At 46.4% G+C, this 21154-nt stretch overlaps 2 protein-coding genes across 6 annotated transcripts in view; both read left to right on the top strand.

Moving 5' to 3' along the window:
• RUFY4 (RUN and FYVE domain containing 4) overlaps positions 1 to 10921 on the top strand; it is a 26051-nt gene extending 15130 nt beyond the window's left edge. The window contains exons 12-16 of one of the 2 annotated variants that reach the window (XR_004350825.1): positions 4287 to 4397; positions 4979 to 5248; positions 6779 to 6939; positions 8430 to 8487; positions 10874 to 10921. Coding sequence is in view for 1 of the 2 variants with exons in the window: in XM_032638374.1 (XP_032494265.1) it covers positions 4287 to 4397; positions 4979 to 5081 (214 nt within the window). In the remaining variant the exon portion in view is untranslated. Of the gene's footprint in view, positions 1 to 4286; positions 4398 to 4978; positions 6078 to 6778; positions 6940 to 8429; positions 8488 to 10873 lie in introns of those variants that run through there. The other variant, XM_032638374.1, reaches the window with a different exon arrangement.
• On the top strand, positions 8180 to 21154 carry LOC116757057 (C-X-C chemokine receptor type 2). Of its 4 annotated transcripts, none has more exons than XM_032638378.1 (2): positions 8180 to 8487; positions 19063 to 21154. In XM_032638378.1, exon 2 carries the CDS (start codon positions 19088 to 19090, stop codon positions 20150 to 20152), a length of 1065 nt encoding a protein of 354 aa, XP_032494269.1. In that variant the 5' UTR covers positions 8180 to 8487; positions 19063 to 19087; the 3' UTR covers positions 20153 to 21154. The 4 variants fall into 4 exon arrangements, with proteins under 4 accessions (XP_032494269.1, XP_032494270.1, XP_032494267.1 ...); XM_032638379.1 differs by lacking the exon at positions 8180 to 8487 and adding an exon at positions 10963 to 11054; XM_032638376.1 differs by lacking the exon at positions 8180 to 8487 and adding an exon at positions 13217 to 13805.

Raw genomic sequence — 21154 nt, 5'->3', positions numbered from 1 at the left:
GGTTCCATTAGAATCGGAAGGTTACTGAGGGATCATCTAGGACTAAATCGTCTTGCACAATATCCAAGTGATTAAAGATGAGAAAAGGGAGAGATCAGCCTGGAAAGAAGAAAGAATTTAAGGAATTTAATTGAAATTTAAATTTAAGAAATTTAAGGAGCTGTCAACCAGGAGGAAGCTAATAAAAAATTAGCTATATATCTCACAAAAGAATTTAAGGTAGCTAACAATAAGACATATATATTGTGTATATGTGCATACACACACACACACACACACACACACACACACACACACACACATATATATAGTTAAAGAAAAACAGAAGATTTAATGAAAGATGAAAAATATATACTCCTGAAGTTTTAGGGTTAGAACTTAGCTCTGAACATCTTGATAGCAGGATGGAAAAGGGAAACACAGAAAGTTTCACTGTCCATTCAAAGGAACAATACCAGTTCATCCGGAGAGACAAATGTTTTTCCTAGTGCTAAAGAAATTCATCGCAAGGCCCCAAACCACATAACACAATGTTCCTCCCAGAAGCATTGTGGAAGATATGGCCTTAAGCAAAAAAAAAATGATGGAGCATGAAGGTTGACTTCTGTGTCAAGATGGTAGACTGACCACACGTTATCCAGTCTCCATCCTGAGATCTCACTAAAATGACTGTAAAAGAATAAAACATAATCAGAGAGAAAGGTGAAGGAGCCAACCACAAATGAGAGATTTCAGCTAATTTCCAGAAGCCAGAAAACAGATGGAAAAGTGGATACTGGATTTAGCCCAAGTTAGAACTTCAGGGCCCAGAGACACCAAGAACACAGATGGCAGAAGTGAGATGAGGGGCAGAAATCAGGAAAATTAACTGATAAAGTCATTAGAAAGAGCAGTGTACAACCCGTGCTTTCTGCCTGCCTCCCACTGCAGAACATCTAACAGTGAGGGGCCTATCACCCAGACAAATAACTAAAAGGTCTTTCTCTAAAGAAAGCCCCAAATAAAAGAGCAGAGCGTTCTGGCATTTGAGAGTCTGGAGTGGCAGGTAGCTCGCTACCCAATCTCTCCAATCATCCCCTTCTACTCCCTGGAGCTCTAGCAGCTTTTATCACCTCTTTCTTTCTTTTTTTTTTTTCCTTTCGCGGTACGCGGGCCTCTCACTGTTGTGGCCTCTCCCGTTGCGGAGCACAGGCTCCGGACGCGCAGGCTCAGCGGCCATGGCTCACGGGCCCAGCCGCTCCACGTCATGTGGGATCTTCCCGGACCGGGGCACGAACCTGTGTCCCCTGCATCGGCAGGCGGACTCTCAACCACTGCGCCACCAGGGAAGCCCCCGATCACCTCTTTCTTAAACGTGAAATGACAGCCAAGGATCCCCAGACATTTGAAGAGAGGCTAGAAAATAAAGGGGAGTGACAAAGATAAACAAACAAAAATGATCCATCTTCCATGATGCTGTGAAAAGCGACCATCAAAAGATGAGAAGCATTCTTGGAAATTAAAAATATGATCACTGAAATTATTTTTAATTCATTAGGATTAGAAGATAAAGATGACGCAGTTTCTCAGAAAGCAGAATAAAAGCACAGATAAATGAAGACGTGAGAGAAATAGAGACATAGAGAATCAATCTAAGAGTTCTAATATCTTCTCCAACTGACAGGAATTCCAAAAAAGAAAAGAATAAAAAGGAGGTGATTATCAGATAGAAATATGAGACACTTTCCCAGCTCTGATGGACATAGATCTTCAGATTTAAAGATTTCACTGAGTGACCAGCACAATAAAGGAGAGGGGTGGGTGGTAAACTACATCTAGATACATCATTGTGAAATTTCAGTAAAACAAAGATAAGGAGAATATCCTAAAAGACAGGTCCACTCATAAAAGGAGTAGAACCCAACAAACGTTAAGACTCAATGGTGTAATCCTTTCAAGTTCTGAGAAAAACTGGCTTTTGCCCTAGAACTCTGTATCTAGCCAAACTAGGAAGCAAGTGGGGAAGTGATAGAGGAAAGACATTTTTTCAGATAGGTCACATAAAATTCACCTCCCACACAGCCTTTCTTAGGAAGTTAATTAAGGATGTGCTCCAAAATAACAAGGAAATAATCCAAGAATGGAGAAGTTGCAGAATTCAGGGAATAGTAGCTCTAGCCCATGAGAGAAGAAAAGGGAATTCCCAAGATGACAAGGGGGCAGCAAGCCCAGGAAGCAGTCAGTTCAGGCTATAGCAGAAGTATTGAGGGCCCAGGAGGGAGGTCTCAGGGGAGAAGAGCATTAGAAGACTATCTGATATGATGAAGAATTAGGGGCATGGGGGATTAGGCTATGTTAAAGGCAAGTCATGCAAAGAGCAAAGAAAGGCAATTAGAAAGTCCTAGAAAAACAGAAAATTTCCAAGAAGGGAAATGTTACATCTTAGCTTCAGTTGATGCAATGTGCTTATACATTGTCTGATAATGTAAATACTTTTCATTGATTTTTTTCAGTATTGGAATCAACCTAAAGGCAAAGCACAGAAAACAATCATAATTATAGAACAAACCTAAATGTTACCACCTAAACAATATTAAGTATAGAACAGAATCCAACAGGAATTTCTGTGAAGATGGAAATGTCCTGATTTTGCCCTGTCCGATATGGTAGCTACTAGTCCCACATAGCGATTGAGTACCTCAATGGCTGGTGCAACTGAAGTTTTAACTTTATTTAACTTTAATTAAGTTAAATATACACCTGATATCACTTATATGTGGAATCTAAAAAACACAACAAACTAGTGAATTAAACAAAAAGAAGCAGACTAACAGATACAGAGAACAAACTAGTGGTTACCAGTGGGGAAAGGAAAGGGGGAAGGGACAATATAGGGGTAGGGGATTTTTTTTAAAGGGGGTTATTATGGGATTACATGAAATCATGTGTGTGAAACTTTTGAAAATTGTAAAGTACTGTAGAATTTAAAGAATCATTAAATTTAAAAATTAATAAAATAAAAAGTTAAATATACATCTAAATAGCCGCATGTGGCTAGTGGCTACCACATTGGATGTTGCAGGAATAGATAAGATAGGAGGTTGAGAAGGAGGAAAGCTGAAGAGCAGGGATGCTGGCACCATCGTAGTACAGAATGGCAGTCGTATGATGCTATCTATAGTCAATGAATGAGTGAGAAATAAATGTGTGAGTATATTCTGTAAAATTCCAACAGTAACCAATAGAGGAACCAAAAATGGGGATATAACTGCACTGGGAAGAAGGAGGAGGAGTTAGTGAGGATGGTAATAAATAACCCATATCCTCAAATGTTAAGACTCAATGGTGTAATGCTTTCAAGTTCTGAGAAAAGCTGGCTTTTGCCCTAGAATTCTATATCCAGCCAAACTAGGAAGCAAGTTGGGGAGGTGACAGAGGAAAGACATTTTTTCAGATAGACAGGTCACATAAAATTCACCTCGCACACTGCCCTTCTTAGGAAGTTAATTAAGGGTGTGCTCCTTGTGATATCAAGGAGCTCTATGGAAGATGTTCTTTCTTGATAAATCACGGAGGAGGAATATGAGCATATTACTTAAATATGGAAATAATATCAAGGAGAAAAAGCTAAAGCATGTAAGAAGTGGTTTGCCACTGAGTATGGGAAGGAGGTATATCTATTGCCTTTTGATATAAGTCCTTCCATACTGCTCGATTTTTAAATCGTACGTGTGTATGTCATTTTGATAAAAATGTTGAACAACCCATATTCCTAAACATTCTTTTAAAAAATGGGATAGTTTTGCAGGAGCATAAACATATGTAACTACGTGTGTTACATGTCTTTCTCCATCACTATGTCTCTTTCTTGGTCTCTCCATCTTTCTCCATATTTGTCTCCCTCTCTGTCTGTGTCTCTGTCCCTGTCTGTCTCTGCATCTTTTCCCCTGTGTCTTTCTCTCTCCCTCGACATTGATCTCCCTGTCTGCTTCTCTGTGTGTCTCTGTCTCCTTCTCCAACTCCCTGACTTCCTTTTTTTCTCTCTGAGTGTCTGTCTCTCCATCCCTCTTTGTCTCCCTCTCCATTTCTTTGTCTCTTTCTGCTCCACTGTCTCTCATCTCTTTTGGTCTCTTTATGTGTATATCTCTGTGTGACTCCCTCTCTGTCTCTCTCTTCTTTGTTTCTGTGTATCTCTTTCTGTCCCTCTCCATCTCTCCATCTGTGCATTTCCATATTTCTGTCTTGTGTGTATGTGTGTGTGTGTGTGTGTGTGTGTGTGTGTGTGTTCACCTCCACCCACCCATCAGAGAGAAGGATAACCTGTGGCAGAAGGTCCAGCATCTCTCTTCCTTGGCCCCTGGATGCTGTGTTGTCTGCAACAAGATCTTTAGTCGGCTGTCTCGGCGGTACCTGTGCAGGTAATGGGTGTGTGTGGGGGGGTACAGAATCCTTCCTCTGGGACAACCCAGTTTCCACCAGCCCACGGCCCGCTGCCCACTCCAGGGAAGGGAGGGACACAGGAAATAGGCATTTATGAAAGGCCACTTAAAGCTGGCTACTCATTTTACCCGACACCTTGCAGAGACGTGAACAAGAACAGTGGAAAGGGGGCAGACAAGGAATGGCATCTGGAAGACGGGACTGGGTAACCCTTCCACAAATAGACTGATTAATCGATCAGCTAATCTCATCAGGGAAGGGATTTCCTGTACAGAGGAATCTGCTTCCCTCACCTTGCCCTGGAAACACAGTGGCAGGACAAACAGCAAGAGAGATGACAGTGGGCTGTCAGGAGAACCTGCCATTTGGAGTCAGAGGACCCTGGAGGGGTGGGACATTGGGACCCCTTTTAGGAAAGGGAAGGCCTCCTGAGATAGACCCAGGGCCATTCTGCTGGGAGATGGGAAACACACAGGTGGACACAAAGATGCTCGAACCCCATTGACCCCCTCCCCCATACGCACCCACACATACCCACTCTTCCGCTTCTGCTCCCCAGGCTCTGCGGAGGCCTGGTTTGCCATGCCTGCTCTGTGGATTTTAAGAAGAAGGAGTGCCACTGCCCACCCTGCTCCCAGAGGAGAGAAGCCCAGGTCCTCTGACTGAGACCCACCCACCCCACCTGGTCAGCCGTCCCCTCGGCCCTTCCCAGCCCTCTGGTCTGACCAGTCCTGCTTTCTAGAAGTTGGCCATCTAAGGTGGACAGCACTTGAGAGGACAGACCGTGGTGTGGAGGATGGAAGGAGCCGGGCTGGCAGTCAGGAAAGAGGTTCTAATCCTGCTGGGATCCCACTGGGTGGCTTTGGCAAAGCTGTCAGGCTTTTTCCATAACATGAGGGAGTGGGCACCATCCTCTCTAAAGTCCCTGCAGGCTCAAAGTCCTTGTCCAAGAATAAGGCCCGGTGGCCCTGACGTTTCTCCTCTGCACTCCCTTCTCAGCCAGCCCATCCTTCATGATACACGGGAGCTTCCTGTCTGCAGTCTCCTTCGGAGGTCTGCTTTCATTCTTAACAGCTTTCTTTAGGTACTATTAACGTATAATACACTTCACATAAACATGATGAGTACAGTCTGATGAGTTTTGCCTTTAATATACACCCTGAAGCCATCACCATATTCAAAATAATAGACACATCTGTCAGCCCCGTTTCCTTGTGCCCTTTGTCATCTCTCCCTCCCCCCACCTCTCCCCATCCCCGGGCAACCACTTACTTGCTTTCTGTCATTAGAGACTAGTTTGCATTTTCTAGAATTTTGTATAAATGGAATCATACAGTATGTACTCCTTATTATCTGCCCTCTTTCACTTGGCATAATTATTTTATCATCCGTGTCGTAGCATATATCAAGTTCCTTTTTACGGTTGAGTAGTATTCCACTACATGGATATATCCCAATTTATTTACACATTCACCTGTTGTTGATACTTGAGTTGTTTCTAATTCCAGGCTATTACAAATAAGTTTCCCATCTTCACCTGTGTACAAATCTTTGTATAGACGTATACCTTTATTCCTCTTGGGTAAATGCCTAGGAAATGAAATGGCGAGGTGGTATGGTAGGTGTATGTTTAACTTTTAAGAAATGGCTGAGGGCTTCCCTGGTGGCGCAGCGGTTGGGAGTCTGCCTGCCGATGCAGGGAACACGGGTTCGTGCCCCGGTCCGGGAAGATCCCACATGCCGCGGAGCGGCTGGGCCCGTGAGCCATGGCCGCTGAGCCTGCGCTTCCAGAGGCTGTGCTCCACAGCGGGAGAGGCCACAACAGTGAGAGGCCCACGTACCACAAAAAAAAAAGAAAAGAAAAAAAGAAATGGCTGAGTTATTTCCCAAAGAGATTGTACGTTGTACCTTCCCACCAAGAGAGTGTGGGAGTCCCAGTTACTCCCCAGGGTGTCTGGTTTGGTGGGCAGGAGGGGAGGCTTGAGCCTCTCTGCCCTTCCCTTCCAGCCACTATGCTGACTTGATGGGTCCCAAGTTGTGAGCACCCAGAAGAAGGGGCTGATCTAGGTAACTCTCTGTGCAGTGCTTACTCAGCTAGACTTTAATATTAAAGACAGTTGATGAGGACTCATTTAGCTCCATGGTACAAGATCATATCCCCTGACTGCCCAAGAAGTCTTACACGAATTATGGTCATTCAGTGGTCACCCAGTTGTGGTGCTTTTGACAACGCTGTTTCAGAAGAAGTGTGGGCCCCACTGTATGACAAGGCGATTAGCTGCCCTAGCTGGGCTCCAGGGCAGACTTTGTGGTCCCAAAGAGGCATGCATGCTATCTCTGTCCCCTCTGCCTCACGCAGACTGCCAAAGCCTCTGCCAAAGCCTCTGCAGCGGTTGGGCAACCCTGTCAATCTGACCAGAGCCCATGCACCGCCCCTTGGGGTAGGCTGCCCAAAGTTGCATCCCATTACCATCTCAAGAGGAAGAGTTTTGTAACAGCAGTTCCTGCCCTGGAGAGCTGGTGAGAACTTCTCCTTATCAAAGGCAGCTACGAGGTGGGGGGCAGGGATGGAGGGAGTAAGGGGCAGAGCTGGGGCTCCCGGAGCAATCAAGGCAATAGAATCACCCCTGCCCTAAAGGACAGCGGTCCCTTTCTGGAGGTTCGACTTGCTCAGATACTTTTATTAGGGCAGGTTCTTATTACGGCAGAATATATCATACTCTAGTAGGAACTCCAGCATGGAGTTCAGACTTACCTGAGGAACTGATGGGGGAGAGGGGACCTAGCTGAAGTCTGTGTTCTGAAGTCTGTGTTCTACGAGGTAGCAAGATGCTCCTGGACCAGAACTCAGGAGGAAATCAGGGGCCAGGAATGGGGGAGCTTGACCTTCACCCCCTGTTTGGGAGGGATGGAAGGGCAATGCTGAAGGCCAGCCTCTAGCTCAACACTGCCCCCCAAGGAGTCCCCACCAAGTCCAATGGAGAGCACAGAAGCTCCACAAAGATATTGGGAAGCTCATTCGACTCTAGGGACCCTCCGGCAGAAGGTTCCACAAGGGTCACCATAGACTATCCCAGAGCGTGGCACTGAAAGGGCACCAGTCCCCCAGTGGTGAGTCCAGAGCACACGTCTAGCCCAGCAGTACCAGAGGAGCACCTGAGGGACACCTCCAACAGACTCTCCCAAATTCCTGGGGCACATTCTACGGGGCGGGGGTAAGCCCTGCATGAACACACGGGGTCTGAAACAGTGCAATCTGGGTTATCGCTGTTGACGTGACTTCATTTGTGCTCACAGGCTGGGGGTGCCCTGGGAAATATGGGCGACATAATTATTTCTTTAAATTAGATGTCACTCGGATGCACTAATGTACATTGGTTTCCTCACTTTGTCAGTTCATTAAGTGCTCAACAAAATGATATCAAGCACCTAGGGTTTGCCAAACACTGTGTGTGTCTGGTTTGGGGAGACGAAAATTTCATATATCTATCTATCTATATATATCTATATATATGAAATCCCTGCTTTCAAGAACCTCACATCAAGGAGGAGGAAGCAGCCAAACTGATGATTGTAAAGCCCCGAAATTGATGCCATTGTAGAGGTAACCCCGGGGATGCAGAGGAGCACAGAGGGGGGCGGCAATGCATGGATGTGACGACTGGGCTGAACTGGAAAGGAGAGAGAGCTGGCCAGCCCAAGAGGGTGGGGATGAGGAAAAGGGAAATGAGTGCCCAGGCCCAAGCGGAACCAGAACAGCTCTGAGGGGGAACTGCAGGTCGTTCCCTGTGGCCAGAGTTAAGGATACAAGAGGGCATGGCCTGAAATAAGTCTGGAGAATCACACAGGGTCAGATGCAGGGGCGCCAGGTGCCATAGCAGGAATTTGACTCTGCCTGAGGGCAACGGGAGTCTTTGAAGGGTTGCAAGAGGGAAAGAGGGTGATCAAATTCACTTTTTTTTTTTTTTGGCCACACCGTGCGGCTTGTTGGATCTTATTTCCTCAATCAGGGATCGAACCCAGGCCCACCACAGTGAAAGCGCCGAGTCTTAACCGCTGGACTACCAGGTAATTCCCTCAAATTCACATTTTAGGAAGATGGTTCTGGTAGAGAGTGGGGGATGGATTGAGGGAGGAAAGACTTGACACAGAGAGCATTTAGGAAAATAGTGGTCTGGTAGTGTTGGTAGTAGAAGTAGCAGAAGCAACCAAAGCACCATGCTAACTGCTTTGTAAATATAGACTCATTTAATCCACATGACAATTCTATGCAGTGGGTGCTCCCATTATCCCCATTTTACAGATGATGAAACTGAGTCCAGTGAGATGAAATAACTTGCCTGAGGTCTACAACCACTGACATTGCTGGGATCCTAACACAGACAGTCTAGCTCTGAAATCACAGCCATCCCATGATGAACGCAGTAGTTTAGGCAAGAGAAAATAAAGCGGGACCTAACACCATCAGTGAAGACGGTGAGGAAGAGATAATCAAGGGAGATGTTAAGGAGATGGCGTCCGTGGAGAGGAAGAGCAAGGCAAGCGTGAGGGGCACGCCTGTTTCTGGGTTAAGGAGGAGGGGCACCCATGTCAGGGAATTCCGTGAGACCGGTTTTCTACATGTTGAGTTTGCAGCATCTGTGGGACCTCAGGGGAGATTCAGGAAGTGATTAAATGTAAGAATTTGAGCTTAAAGAGAAGCTTAGAAGAGAAGCTGAGAACTACAGGTGTGGGAGACACTGGCACATACTGGGTTGGGGCTGAAGCCAAGGAGGCAGGAGGACTAGTCTAGGGAGAACAGGTAGAGAAGAGGACCGAGGCAGACTCTGAGGAACATGCCTATTTGAGGAATGAATTGAGAAGAAAAGTAACAAATAAGACCAAGAGAAGTTCTCTGAGCAATAAGAAAACAATGGGATCAGTGGGGTTAAATGGTTCAGAGATCAAATAAGATAAGGCTTGAACGGTATCCATTTCACGGTAAATACAGTTAAAAAGCATACTGCAGGCTGGGAGAAGGTATTTTACCATGATTGACAAGTATGAGACAGTATGAGTAGACAGGGTAACAGGCCCTTTTATAAATTGGTAATAGGAGAATACACTGCAACAGTCTTTTTTTTTTTGCAGTACGCGGGCCTCTCACTGTTGTGACCTCTCCCGTTGCGGAGCACAGGCTCCGGACGCGCAGGCTCAGCGGCCATGGCTCACGGGCCCAGCCGCTCCGCGGCATGTGGGATCTTCCCGGACCGGGGCACGAACCCGTGTCCCCTGCATCGGCAGGCGGACTCTCAACCACTGCGCCACCAGGGAAGCCCTGCAACAGTCTTTTTGAAGTGCAATGAGTAGTATTTATCAACATATCAACATGCACAGTTATGACCCAGCAAAATTATACTTAAGCTACTGAAACACTCGTACAAGTTTCCAAAGACCAATATCCAAAAATGTTCATAGTGAGAACCTAAATATTCATCTATAAGGTAATTATCAAATAAGTCAGGTTATGTCCTTGCCATGGGCCATTATGTCATCACTGAAAAGAGTAAGATGGATCTATATGTACTGATGTGAAATAGGTACATGATACATGGTTAAAGTGCAGAACAATATAACTAGTTAAATAGTATTTTATTAAAGAAGGAAAAAACATGTTTGTATGTGCATGGGGGAAGTCTGGAAAAATATTCACAAGATACAGATGAACAGAAGGATGGAAGAGAATCACATTTTAATTTATATGCTTTTTACCACCTGTTTTCTTTACAATATGCACAGTTTATTTTTATAATATTAAAACAGCTTTATTTAAGAAAAGAGTTTACTGGATTTAGCAACCCTAGGTCACTGGGAACACTGGCAAAAGCTGTTTCCTCAGTACAGTGGGCAGGAAGCTGGTTGCAGTGGGTTGAACAGTGAACAAGAAGTTGGCAAAGTGGAAAAGGCAACTGCTCACTGCTTTTTCAAGAAGCTTGCCTGTGAAATGGAGGGCCCAGGGGGAGTGGTCGCTAAAGGAGTTCTAGAACAGAGGGAGGGAGAGAAAGACATATGCAAGTTCAGGGAAAGAGGTGGTTGAGAAGCAGAGGGTGCGCAAGGCAAGAACTTCAAGGACGTGAGATGCAGTGGGGTCCCACAGCCAGGTGCAGGACCGAAAGAGAAGGAAGGACACTTCTCACGCTGCTCCTAGAAGGAAGGAAGAAAGTGTACACACAAATTCAGGCTTACGTGTCAGCTGGGGGCTAGGGTTGCCTGCATCTCCCTTGTAAAGAAGGAGGTGTACGTTGAAAACGAGACAGAGGTAGACTAGGTAAACCTCCACCTTCAGACTGGCAGACTCTTGCAGAAGCCATTAGACAAGAAGGCATGAAAATTCCCAGCTCTCGTTACACAATTGCCAGGAGGAGGCTTGGCCTTCAGTCAGAGTCCCAGAACAGACCTCGTTGCTCCTCTGCAGGAACACCTCCCCTGGTGGGCCTCCTGGATTTCCCCCTCAGCAGCCCTGGGTCACAACTTTCCACGTAAAGGCTGCTTTGCTTTTTTCCTGTCCAACACGTGTGACAGCTATCAAGCCCTGAGTCACAGAGGAGGCATCAGTGGCCACTCCCATAACACAGCAGCCGTAGCAGCAACAACAGGTAGGTGAGCAGTTCGGTCTTCGGGCTGCTGGGGACTATTTCTGATAGAAGGAATTTGGAAACTTCAGTCTCCTCCTTTGAGTGCCCTGAGAACTGAGGTGGTGAATTGCAGAAACAAAATAAGTCTGCACCAAGACAGCACGGTACAAATGAACTTTCTACAGTAATGGAAATGTCCTGTGTCTGCACTTTCCAATATAGTAGCCACTAGTCACATGTAGCTATTGAGCACTTGAGATGAGAAACTAAATTTTTATTTTATTTTAATCAGTTTAAATTTAAGGGACTTCCGTGGTGGTGCAGTGGTTAAGAATCTGCCTGCCAATGCAAGGGACACGGGTTCAAGCCCTGGTCCAGAAAGATCCCATGTGCTGCAGAGCAACTAAGCCCATGTGCCACAACTACTGAGCCTGCATGCCACAGCTACTGAAGCTCACATGCCTAGAGCCTGAGCTCTGCAACAAGAGAAGCCATCACATTGAGAAGCCTGCACACAACAACGAAGAGTAGCCCCTGCTAGCCACAACTAGAGAAAGCCCACGTGCAGCAACGAAGACCCAACGCAGCCAAAAATAAATAAATTTTTTAAGTGCACAGTATGATGCACTTTAAATATAAATATGAAGTGCATTTACAAACATATTAAATTTAAGTAGCCGCATGTGGCTAATCTCATTTTCCAGGGGACCACATTGAGGCACAGAGGGAAATGACCTGCCCAAGCTCACCCCGACCATTAACAGCAGAATCAGGACTGGATGCCAGTTCTGTATTCACCCCACCATTGATAGACCTGCTGTGGGCTCAGTGGAAATGAAATCAATCTAATGAAAATCAAGAAGTAGGATGGTTAGGAAATGTCAAATCTGGGCTGTCCTTTGCACACCCAGTTGTCTGGGACAGAGGGGTACTTAGTGGAGCTCAGCCCCACACAGCAGTGGACACAATAGCAGATTTGAAGTCAGATTAAAAAAAAAAAAGTCTCAAAAACTGCTTAAAAGTCAGTTCTTCTGCGTCACTCTAGGTAAGTTGCCTAACTCCGGAGTCTTAGTTTCCTCATTCAGAAAGTGCACACTCCATGGGGTTGTTGTGAGGATTAAATGATACAGATTCTGAAAAGCACTTTCCCTGGAAGCTAGGCCTTAGCAGGCACTCGACGTTAGAGCTAATGCGACTATTGCTATTCAGGTTAAAGCAAATTAAGATGTACCTGGAAGTCAGCCCCGAAAGCAGACCCGATGCTTTCTCTCGCTTGGGGATGTAGTAGGAGAGAACCCATGCTATTAGTTAATTAACTATTTCAGTAATAATAATCACATCAATAAGTGCTAACATCGTGCTTTATATGTGTCTTAAGGGCTTTACAGGTAATCCCCCATTTCATCCTCAGCACGACCCAATTAGTTAGATTCTATCATTGGCCTCATTTTACAGATGAGTAAACTGAGACTCAGAAAGGAAAAGTCGCTTGCCCAGAGTTGCTAGGCTAGCAGAGTTCTTAACTGCTGTTCTCATGGCCTCTCTCTGTGTGTCCTGGGCCTTTGCCTGGGTTTAGCATCACCTGGCAAGGAGTCACTGTATTCTCCACAATGGAAAAGAGAAAGGTGACAAAGAACGTTTGCTAAATAGCTAGACTCAAAGGCTCTTTCCTGGGGGTAGGCAGCTTAGATGAGTTTGCCACAGGCTTTGAGCACTGTGTGGGCCCTGGGATGCATGGAGCAACAGGTCAGGGTAAGGAGTAGAGGAGGGGACTGAGGCATCAATCACTGGGGTGGGGGCTTAGGAGGGAGCAGTGAATTAGTGTTCACTGCTGTGCCTGGATTTATCCTTTCAATTATTATCAACAGCAAATGTGACAAAATATATTCTTGGTGTCACTCAACACTGTTTTCAAAACTGTATTTGAACTTGGGTGGGATTTTAACTTTTACCAAATGGCTTTCTTTCCAAATTAGATGGTCTTGGTTCCAAAGGTAGTAGCTACTGCAGATCCAATTCCAAGTGGACAAGCTAAGAAAAAATAGCAATGCCCTAAGAGAGGCATGCGGTCAGAGCAGATGGTTGGGGAGGGAGGTGAAAGACCAGGTGAGGTGGAACCGGGCCCCCATTTGGGGGTGGGAGTTCTCAAAGGGGTGTGGCATGGAGAAGGAATCTGTGAGGCTTTAAGGATGCCCAGGGTGAATGGGGTGGAGACAAGAGGCATTAAGTCCAGGGAAGAAAGCCACCAGGCGCACCAGAAGCTAGTTCCGTTTCTGTTGCCTTAAAGAGCTGTTCCCCTTTGAGATGGGAAAGATGTTTAAGAGCAGTAGTGCTGCTGGGTTGTAAGCGTGGGATGCCCGAGACAGCTGGATTGTGGGGAGAGTCAGACAGGGTGGCTGAAAGAGCCAGGGGCTGCTGAGCTCGGGGCAAAGATAAGAGCAATCCGTGCTGTCCTGGGCCAACTACTTCCTTTGGGTGGGCCTCAGTTTCCTCATCTGTGAAATGGAAAGATTGGCTAGAAAACCCCACAGGCCCCTTCCCAGTGTGAACTCTGCCAGTTAATAAAATGACTACTAGTTATCAAAGAGTTGACCTGGGAATTAATTCTTCAAGCTATCAAAGGCATCCCGCACCCTCAGGGGCTCCACCCCAGAGTTGAGCAATCTAATCCACCACTCACTTCCTCCACTGTGTTCTCACCACCGCCGCCCTCTGTGTCAGGCACATCTGCCTTCCTGGAGGTGTCCCACAGGTGACAAGCCCAGAATCCTGGTAAGTCTTGGAACACCCTTCCAGAATGTCTCTGTTCTCTGTCCCCCCTTGACACCCAGCCTCCATTTATCCCCTCCATTTATCCCCACACTCCTCAGTCTCTCCATTCTTTCTCTAGGCCTCCCTATCCCCAAAGGGAGAGGTTCTGCCCCTCTTCCCTACACCTCTGTCCAACAAGCACCTAGGGCAACCGGCTGCCCACCGCCTTCTCTTGCGGACCCAGCCGGCTCTCCCTGCCTTGGCTAGGGTTGGGTCTGAGGAAGATCCAGATACTACTGGGGCCCTCTTCCCCTATACTAAATGTAAATATGTGTGGGTTATATTTCTAGAGAGAAAGGACACTGGAATTGTATACAAATAACCTTTGTTGTTGTTATTGCGTTGCCGTTGTTAAAAAGATTGCCTTAAACGTTTGGGCTTTTGTAAATGTAGCATTTTCATGAAGTAAATTAGAATCATCCTTTCCATGAGGTTTTGAACTATCATGAGTCATTAAGGGGCTGGCAGTTCCATTCACTGAGGGGCTCTCCTGCTCGGTTACCGAGAACATGACTGGGTGATCAGCAGGGGCCAGTCAGTTCAAGGGCATTTGGTTTCTGATTCCTGTGAGGGCTGTTTCTCTCGTTCTGGGCCTAAGGAATAGCAAAGAAAGCAATGCACAAAACATCAAACAATGGGAGCGAACCAGAGCCAGGTTAGCTTCATGATATCTCAAGAACTTAGCTTACAGCTATATTTGATACATGCTGTGATTTTTTTGTGTGTGTGAGAAGTATATCTGTAGACTGAAAATAGCATGTGAAGCCATTCATGCCTAGTTGGAATCCGGACTGCGGCGCTAAGAGACTCTGTGACCACAGGCTGGTTTCTGAGCCTTGCTGTGACTGTCTACTTATAACTGCCGAACGAGACCATGTACCCGTGAGGCACAAAGCAGGTCTCAGATGTGTATCTCCCTTCCCTTAGTTTCTCCCTTTAACGTCAAAACATCCTCACCAGAGACTGGTAAATTAAAAACCAACCAAACAACAGCGAAACATTCCCCTCCCTCACCCTCCAGTGGCTGGAGGTCATTGCCCTGGCCTGGTTCCCGTTTCTGAGTTCTCTTCCTTCTGTCCTAACTTGCATGGTCTCCCTCTGGACCCTCAAGCTGAGCCTTCACGTCTGGGAGCGGGAGTTCGCCTGTACACCTCCAGCCCAGCTCCGGCACAGCCGAGCACTGGATTATCCAGAATGAGAACTTGTCTGTGAAACATGCTTCGCTGTTGCTGCTTCTTCTGAGAGAGCCACAGCTCTGCCTTCTCGTGGCCGATGCTTGTAAATGTGGGGTTCTCCTCTCTAAGGGCACAAGCTCTCTGCACCCATCATGCTCTGTAACCACTCGCAAAGCCACGTGGTCTTCTCTTAGGTCACGGGTTCCCTTAAGAACATCTCTGATCATCTGCTCCCGGAAGTGACCCACCTTGTGACTTCATTAGACATTACCCTGGGCTTCTGAGCAAACTTGCTCTTGACCTTGGGGCTGCAGAGTCAGTGATTTCACGCAGGTTTTGTCAGCAGCACTGGTTGAGCCAGCTGTACTGTCCGCCTCTCTCACTACCGTCCCTGCCTCCTGACCGGACTGGGCCCCATCCTTATCATCACATCGTTTAGGTTCACAGACTGATCTAATCTGCTCTATCTGAGAAGGCAATTTATCTGGCTCTCATCACTTAGGGGAGAAATACCTTCTCAGGAAGGTGAAGGCTAAGAATTCTCTCACTCTAGGGAAAAGGGGCATTGTTTCTCCAGTTTCCCTAACCTCACTTAGCTTTTTTTTTGCTATGTATGATTGACAGTAACAGTTTCTTCTGCTAAAGAGAAAAGCTTCCTAGGACCTTTGTTGTTGTTGATGATGATATTGTTGTTTTAATGTTTGTGTCTCCTTTGCAAGCCTATATACCTTTGATTAATCTTTTTAAATTGAGATATAATTCACATACTATAAAAGTCATCTTATGTGCATACACAAACACACACACATACACACACACAGTGGAATACTACTCAGCCATAAAAAAGAATGGAAAATGTCATTTGAAGCAACATGGATGGACCTAGAAATTATCGTACTAAGTGAAGTAAGTCAGACAGAGAAAGACAAATATCACATGATATCACTTATATGTGGAATCTAAAAAAATGATACAAATGAACTTATTTAAAAAACAGAAGGAGGGCTTCCCTGGTGGTGCAGTGGTTGAGGGTCCGCCTGCCGATGCAAGGGACATGGGTTCGTGCCCCTGTCCGGGAAGATCCCACATGCCGCGGAGCAGCTGGGCCCGTGAGCCACGGCCGCTGAGCCTGCGCGTCCGGAGCCTGTGCTCTGCAGCGGGAGAGGCCACGACAGTGAGAGGCCCGCATACTGCTAAAAAAAAAAAAAAAAAAAAAACAGAAAGAGACTCACAGACATTGAAAACAAATTTATTGTTACCAAAGGGGAAATGGAGGGGAAAGGGATGGATTAGGAGTTTGGGATTAACTGATACGCACTACTGTGTGTAGAATGGATAAACAACAGGGACCTATTGCATAGCATGGGGAGCTCTATTCAGTGTCTTGTGATAACCTATAATGGAAAAGAATCTGAAGGAGAAGGTAATGTGTATGTGTAACTGAGTCACTTTGCAGTGCACCTGAAACTAACACAACATTGTAAATCAACTATACTTCAATAAAAAACTTTTTGAAAAATGTCACCAATTTACAGTATACAATTCAGTGGGGTTTTTTATACGGATGGTCCCCAATTTACAATGGTTCAACTTAAAATTTTTCAACTTTACGATGGTGCAAAAGTGATACTCCTTAGCTAGAAGCTATACTTGGAATTTTGAATTTTGATCTTTGCCCAGGCTAGCAATGTACAATAGGATACTCTCTCATGATGCTGGGCAGTGGCCATGCAAGCGTGAGGATAAAGAACTGATACACTTACAGCCATTCTTTACCCATACAAGCAACCACTCTATTTTTCACTTTCAGTATAGTATTCAATAAATTACTTGAGGTATTCCACACTTTATTGTAAAATAGGTTTTGTGTTAGATGATTTTCCACAACTGTAGGCTAATGTAAGTGTTCTGAGCACGTACAAGGTAGGCTAGGCTACTCTATGATGTTCAGTAGGTTAGGTGTATTAAACGCATTTTCAACTTAGGATATTGTCAACTTATGATAGGTTTACTGGGACATCACCCCACCATAAGTTGAGGAATATCTATATTCACAAAATTGTATAATCATTGCCACTGTCTAATTCCAGAGCACTTTCATCACCCCAAAAAGAAACCCTGTACTCAGTAACACTCCCCCGCCCCCAGCCCCTGGCAACCACTAATCTACTTTTTGTCTCTAACAATTTGCCTCTTCTGGACGTTTCACATACATGGAATCATACAGTATGAAGCCTTTTGTGTCTGGCTTTTTTCACTTAGAATAATGTTTTCAAGGTTCATCCATGTTGTAGCCTGTATCAGTACTTCATTATTTTTTTTATTTTTTATATTTCCGGTACACGGGCCTCTCACTGTCGTGGCCTCTCCCGTTGTGGAGCACAGGCTCCGGACGCGCAGGCTCAGCGGCCATGGCTCACGGGCCCAGCCGCTCCGCGGCACGTGGGATCTTCCCGGACTGGGGCACGAACCCGCGTCCCCTGCATTAGCAGGCGGACTCTCAACCACTGCGCCACCAGGGAAGCCCTTCATTAATTTTTATGATTGAATAATGTTCCCTTGTATGTGTATACCACAATTTGCTTATCCGTTTATCAGTTGATGGACATTTGGGTTACTTCCACTTTTCTATTCTCTTGGGTATACTAGGAGTGGAATCACTGGGTCGTATGGTAACTCTACATTTAGCTTTCTTAACAATTGCCAAACCGTTTTCCAAAGCAACTGCACCATTTTACATTCCCACCAGCAATGTATGAGGGGTTCAACTTCTTCACATCCTCATCACCATCGTTACAGTCCTTTTTAAATTACGATCATGCTAGTGAGTGTGAGGTAGGTCCTGAGCCTTTTTACTTTATGTTCTTCACTTTAACACTGGGTTCCATGTTGAGGTGGGCTACAGACTGGCATAGGGTAACAGGATGGCCGTATCTTGTTATAAAGAAATGGTATGATGCTGATATATTTTGTGGTTCAAAAGGAAGCTAATTCAGTAGCTGGTCACTTTACTTCCTCTTTGCAAACTGGGATAATCTTTCAGGGTGGCTGAAGCTTCCCCCAAAAGAAGGCTCTCTGCTACCCCCGTAACAAGGGCAGAGCCCACAGAGGTTAGCTAGGTGTGCTGGAGAGTCAGGTTTGGAAGAAGGCACTCACTAGCAAGGCAGGAAGGGTCCCCAGCAGGACTTGAAAGCCACCAAAACAAGGATCGTGTGTCTCCACCTGCCTTCTCTGCTGCCTGCTGCCCCTCCTCCTTAGGCTGGGAACATACTGCCTTTCTCTGCTCACCCCTACATGGCAAAACGTGCCTGTTCAGAGCTCCCAAGATAATCTGTTACATTTCCACCCATGTGGAGAATCAGTCAGCCACCTGCTTTTGATTTTTAATATATTTTTTTCAAACTACACCAGTATGCCCAGAGCAGGCCCCACGCATCTCAGCAGAAAAATGCTGGGCTGTACTAGTGGAGTCAACTTTCTCTTAGCTCTAGCATCCTGAAACTCCATGCTGCTATCACTCAGACTGTTTTGCCAGAATACTTCTTTTAAAATAACTTTCAGAAAGTTGGACAAAGGGACTCATCTCTTAGGTTTATAGTCAAGCCTTGATGATCTTTTCCTAGGGATCTAACACAATTGGATTGCCTGCTTAGTGCCGCAGATTGAGAACTGAATGGTACCTCATGTTTCTGACATTAAAATCAGCCTCAGTAGTCAGAGATGCCCGCTACCGAGGATCCAAGACATGTTCTGTAGGGATTATCCAAGGGGAAGTTTCAACAGTGGTTTGGGTGATAGCAGGGTTATGGAAAGTGATAAGAACCTCTCTCTGATGTGGAAGGGAACTAGACACTTTTTGTGAAATGTATCATTTTTTACTAAATATGTCTCCAAAATCTTAGTGCTCTGGCCATTTCTTGAAGCGAAAGTTACTTCCGTGTAATATACAAGCTAACACAAAGAATCCTATCTAAATGTTGTGAGCAGACAGACTAGAATCTGGGGAGATTTATTGTGCAGTAACCCTCGTCTCTCTTCTCTAGGCCAGACATTAAGTTGACTGCAAATATGGAAGGATTTAACTGGGAAAACTACAGTGACGAAGATTTTGGTAATTACAGTTACAACACTGACCTGCCCTCTATTCTACCAGACTCTGCCCCGTGCCACCCGGAATCTCTGGATATCAACAAGTATGCCGTGGTCGTCATCTATGCCCTGGTCTTCCTGCTGAGCCTCCTGGGAAACTCCCTGGTGATGCTGGTCATCTTATACAGCCGGGTGGGCCGCTCCGTCACCGATGTCTACCTACTGAACCTGGCCATGGCTGACCTGCTCTTCGCCCTGACCTTGCCTGTCTGGGCCACCTCCAAGGCAAAGGGCTGGATCTTTGGCACAGCCCTGTGCAAGGTGGTCTCACTCCTGAAGGAAGTCAACTTCTACAGTGGTATTCTACTGCTGGCCTGCATCAGCGTGGACCGCTACCTGGCCATTGTCCATGCCACACGCATGCTGACCCAGAAGCGGCACTGGGTCAGGTTCATATGTTTAGGCATCTGGATTCTGTCCTTGATCCTGGCCCTGCCCATCTTCGTCTTCCGAAGGGCCATCCACCCACCCTATTCCAGCGCAGTCTGCTACGAGGACATGGGTGCCAATACAACGAAGTGGCGGATGGTGATGCGGGTCCTGCCCCAGACCTTTGGCTTCCTCCTGCCCCTGCTGGTCATGCTCATCTGCTACGGACTCACCCTGCGCACGCTCTTTGCGGCCCACATGGGGCAGAAGCACCGTGCCATGCGGGTCATCTTTGCTGTCGTGCTCGTCTTCCTGCTCTGCTGGTTGCCCTACAACCTGGTCCTGGTTGCAGACACTCTCATGAGGCTCCGGGTGATCGCGGAGACCTGTGAGCGCCGCAATGACATCGGCCGGGCCCTGGATGCCACCGAGATCCTGGGCTTCCTCCACAGCTGCCTCAATCCTCTCATCTACGTCTTCATTGGCCAGAAGTTTCGCCACGGACTCCTCAGGATCATGGCCATCCATGGCCTGGTCAGCAAGGAGTTCTTGGTCAAGGACGGCAGGCCTTCCTTCGTTGGCTCTTCTTCAGGGAACACCTCTACTACCCTCTGAGACCGCACGCAGGGCTCCTCCCTTCCCTTCAGCATCCGCCCCAAGCCACATGTCCTCTGGCTGCTCACAGCCCTGTGTCCAGGCAGCCCCCCATTGTGGTTACAGGAAGTTGCTGAGGCCACATCCTTACTAGGCCCCCAGCTATGGATTCGAAAGCCCTGGCCCCCACCTCTTATCGTAATTACCATGTCAACTGCTAGAGCTCAGTCCATCCTACCACTGAGACCACAGCACTCTGTCTTCTGGCATTCTTTGAAGATATTCTTTTAAGTGATTACAAAAAGTTCCCACCATTGGGCGACATTAGTGTTAAACACCATTGGTTGCTTCCCCAACTCTCCCTTTCCTTGCTGGCTAACGAAGTCCACCTCCCTTGAGAGAGGCTGAAAATGACAGATACTCACTTTCTCAGACTTCCTTAAGCCAGCAGTGGCCATATCATCTGGTTCTGATAAATGAGAATTAAAGGCAAATTGTGTGCTGGTAAATCACTTTCCTGGGGGAAAAAGTCTTGATGTGTAGCATTTACCATGTTCCGTGGTATAAATAAATGCTCCCACCATGACCGATTTCAAGGTGGCAGTGTTTAGCAACGAGATCACAAGATCTAGAAAATGTAATAATCTGCTTTCACAAGCACACACAAACTGGCTTCAGTGCATCATTGCTTAAGAAGTCTACTGAGGCCAGGAAACCCCTGGGAAGTATTCCTGATGTGAGAGAGAGAGAGAGAAAAGGAAGCATATCTTTGGTTCTTGCTTTTGAATATGGTTATAGGATATGCTGTGTGGTGCCAAGGCAGCCACTTTGTGGAAATGAGACGAAAAGTATGCCCAACATACTCGAGCTGTGGGAGCCAAAGGATATAAAGAACCTGAGAGGACTTCCCTGGTGGCGCAGTGGTTAAGAATCCGCCTGCCAATGCAGGGGACACGGGTTCAAGCCCTGGTCCGGGAAGATCCCACATGCCACGGAGCAGCTAAGCCCATGCGCCACAACTAC

Source organism: Phocoena sinus, chromosome 7, assembly GCF_008692025.1.
Source record: "Phocoena sinus isolate mPhoSin1 chromosome 7, mPhoSin1.pri, whole genome shotgun sequence".
Taxonomy (NCBI): Eukaryota; Metazoa; Chordata; class Mammalia; order Artiodactyla; family Phocoenidae; genus Phocoena; species Phocoena sinus.
The sequence above is the reverse complement of the archived record's forward strand: the minus strand, read 5'-3'. Positions and strand labels throughout refer to the sequence as shown.

What these genes read in the sequence shown, in the direction of transcription:
- LOC116757057 (XM_032638378.1), top strand. Translation starts at nt 19,088, where the DNA reads ATGGAAGGATTTAACTGGGAAAACTACAGTGACGAAGATTTTGGTAAT.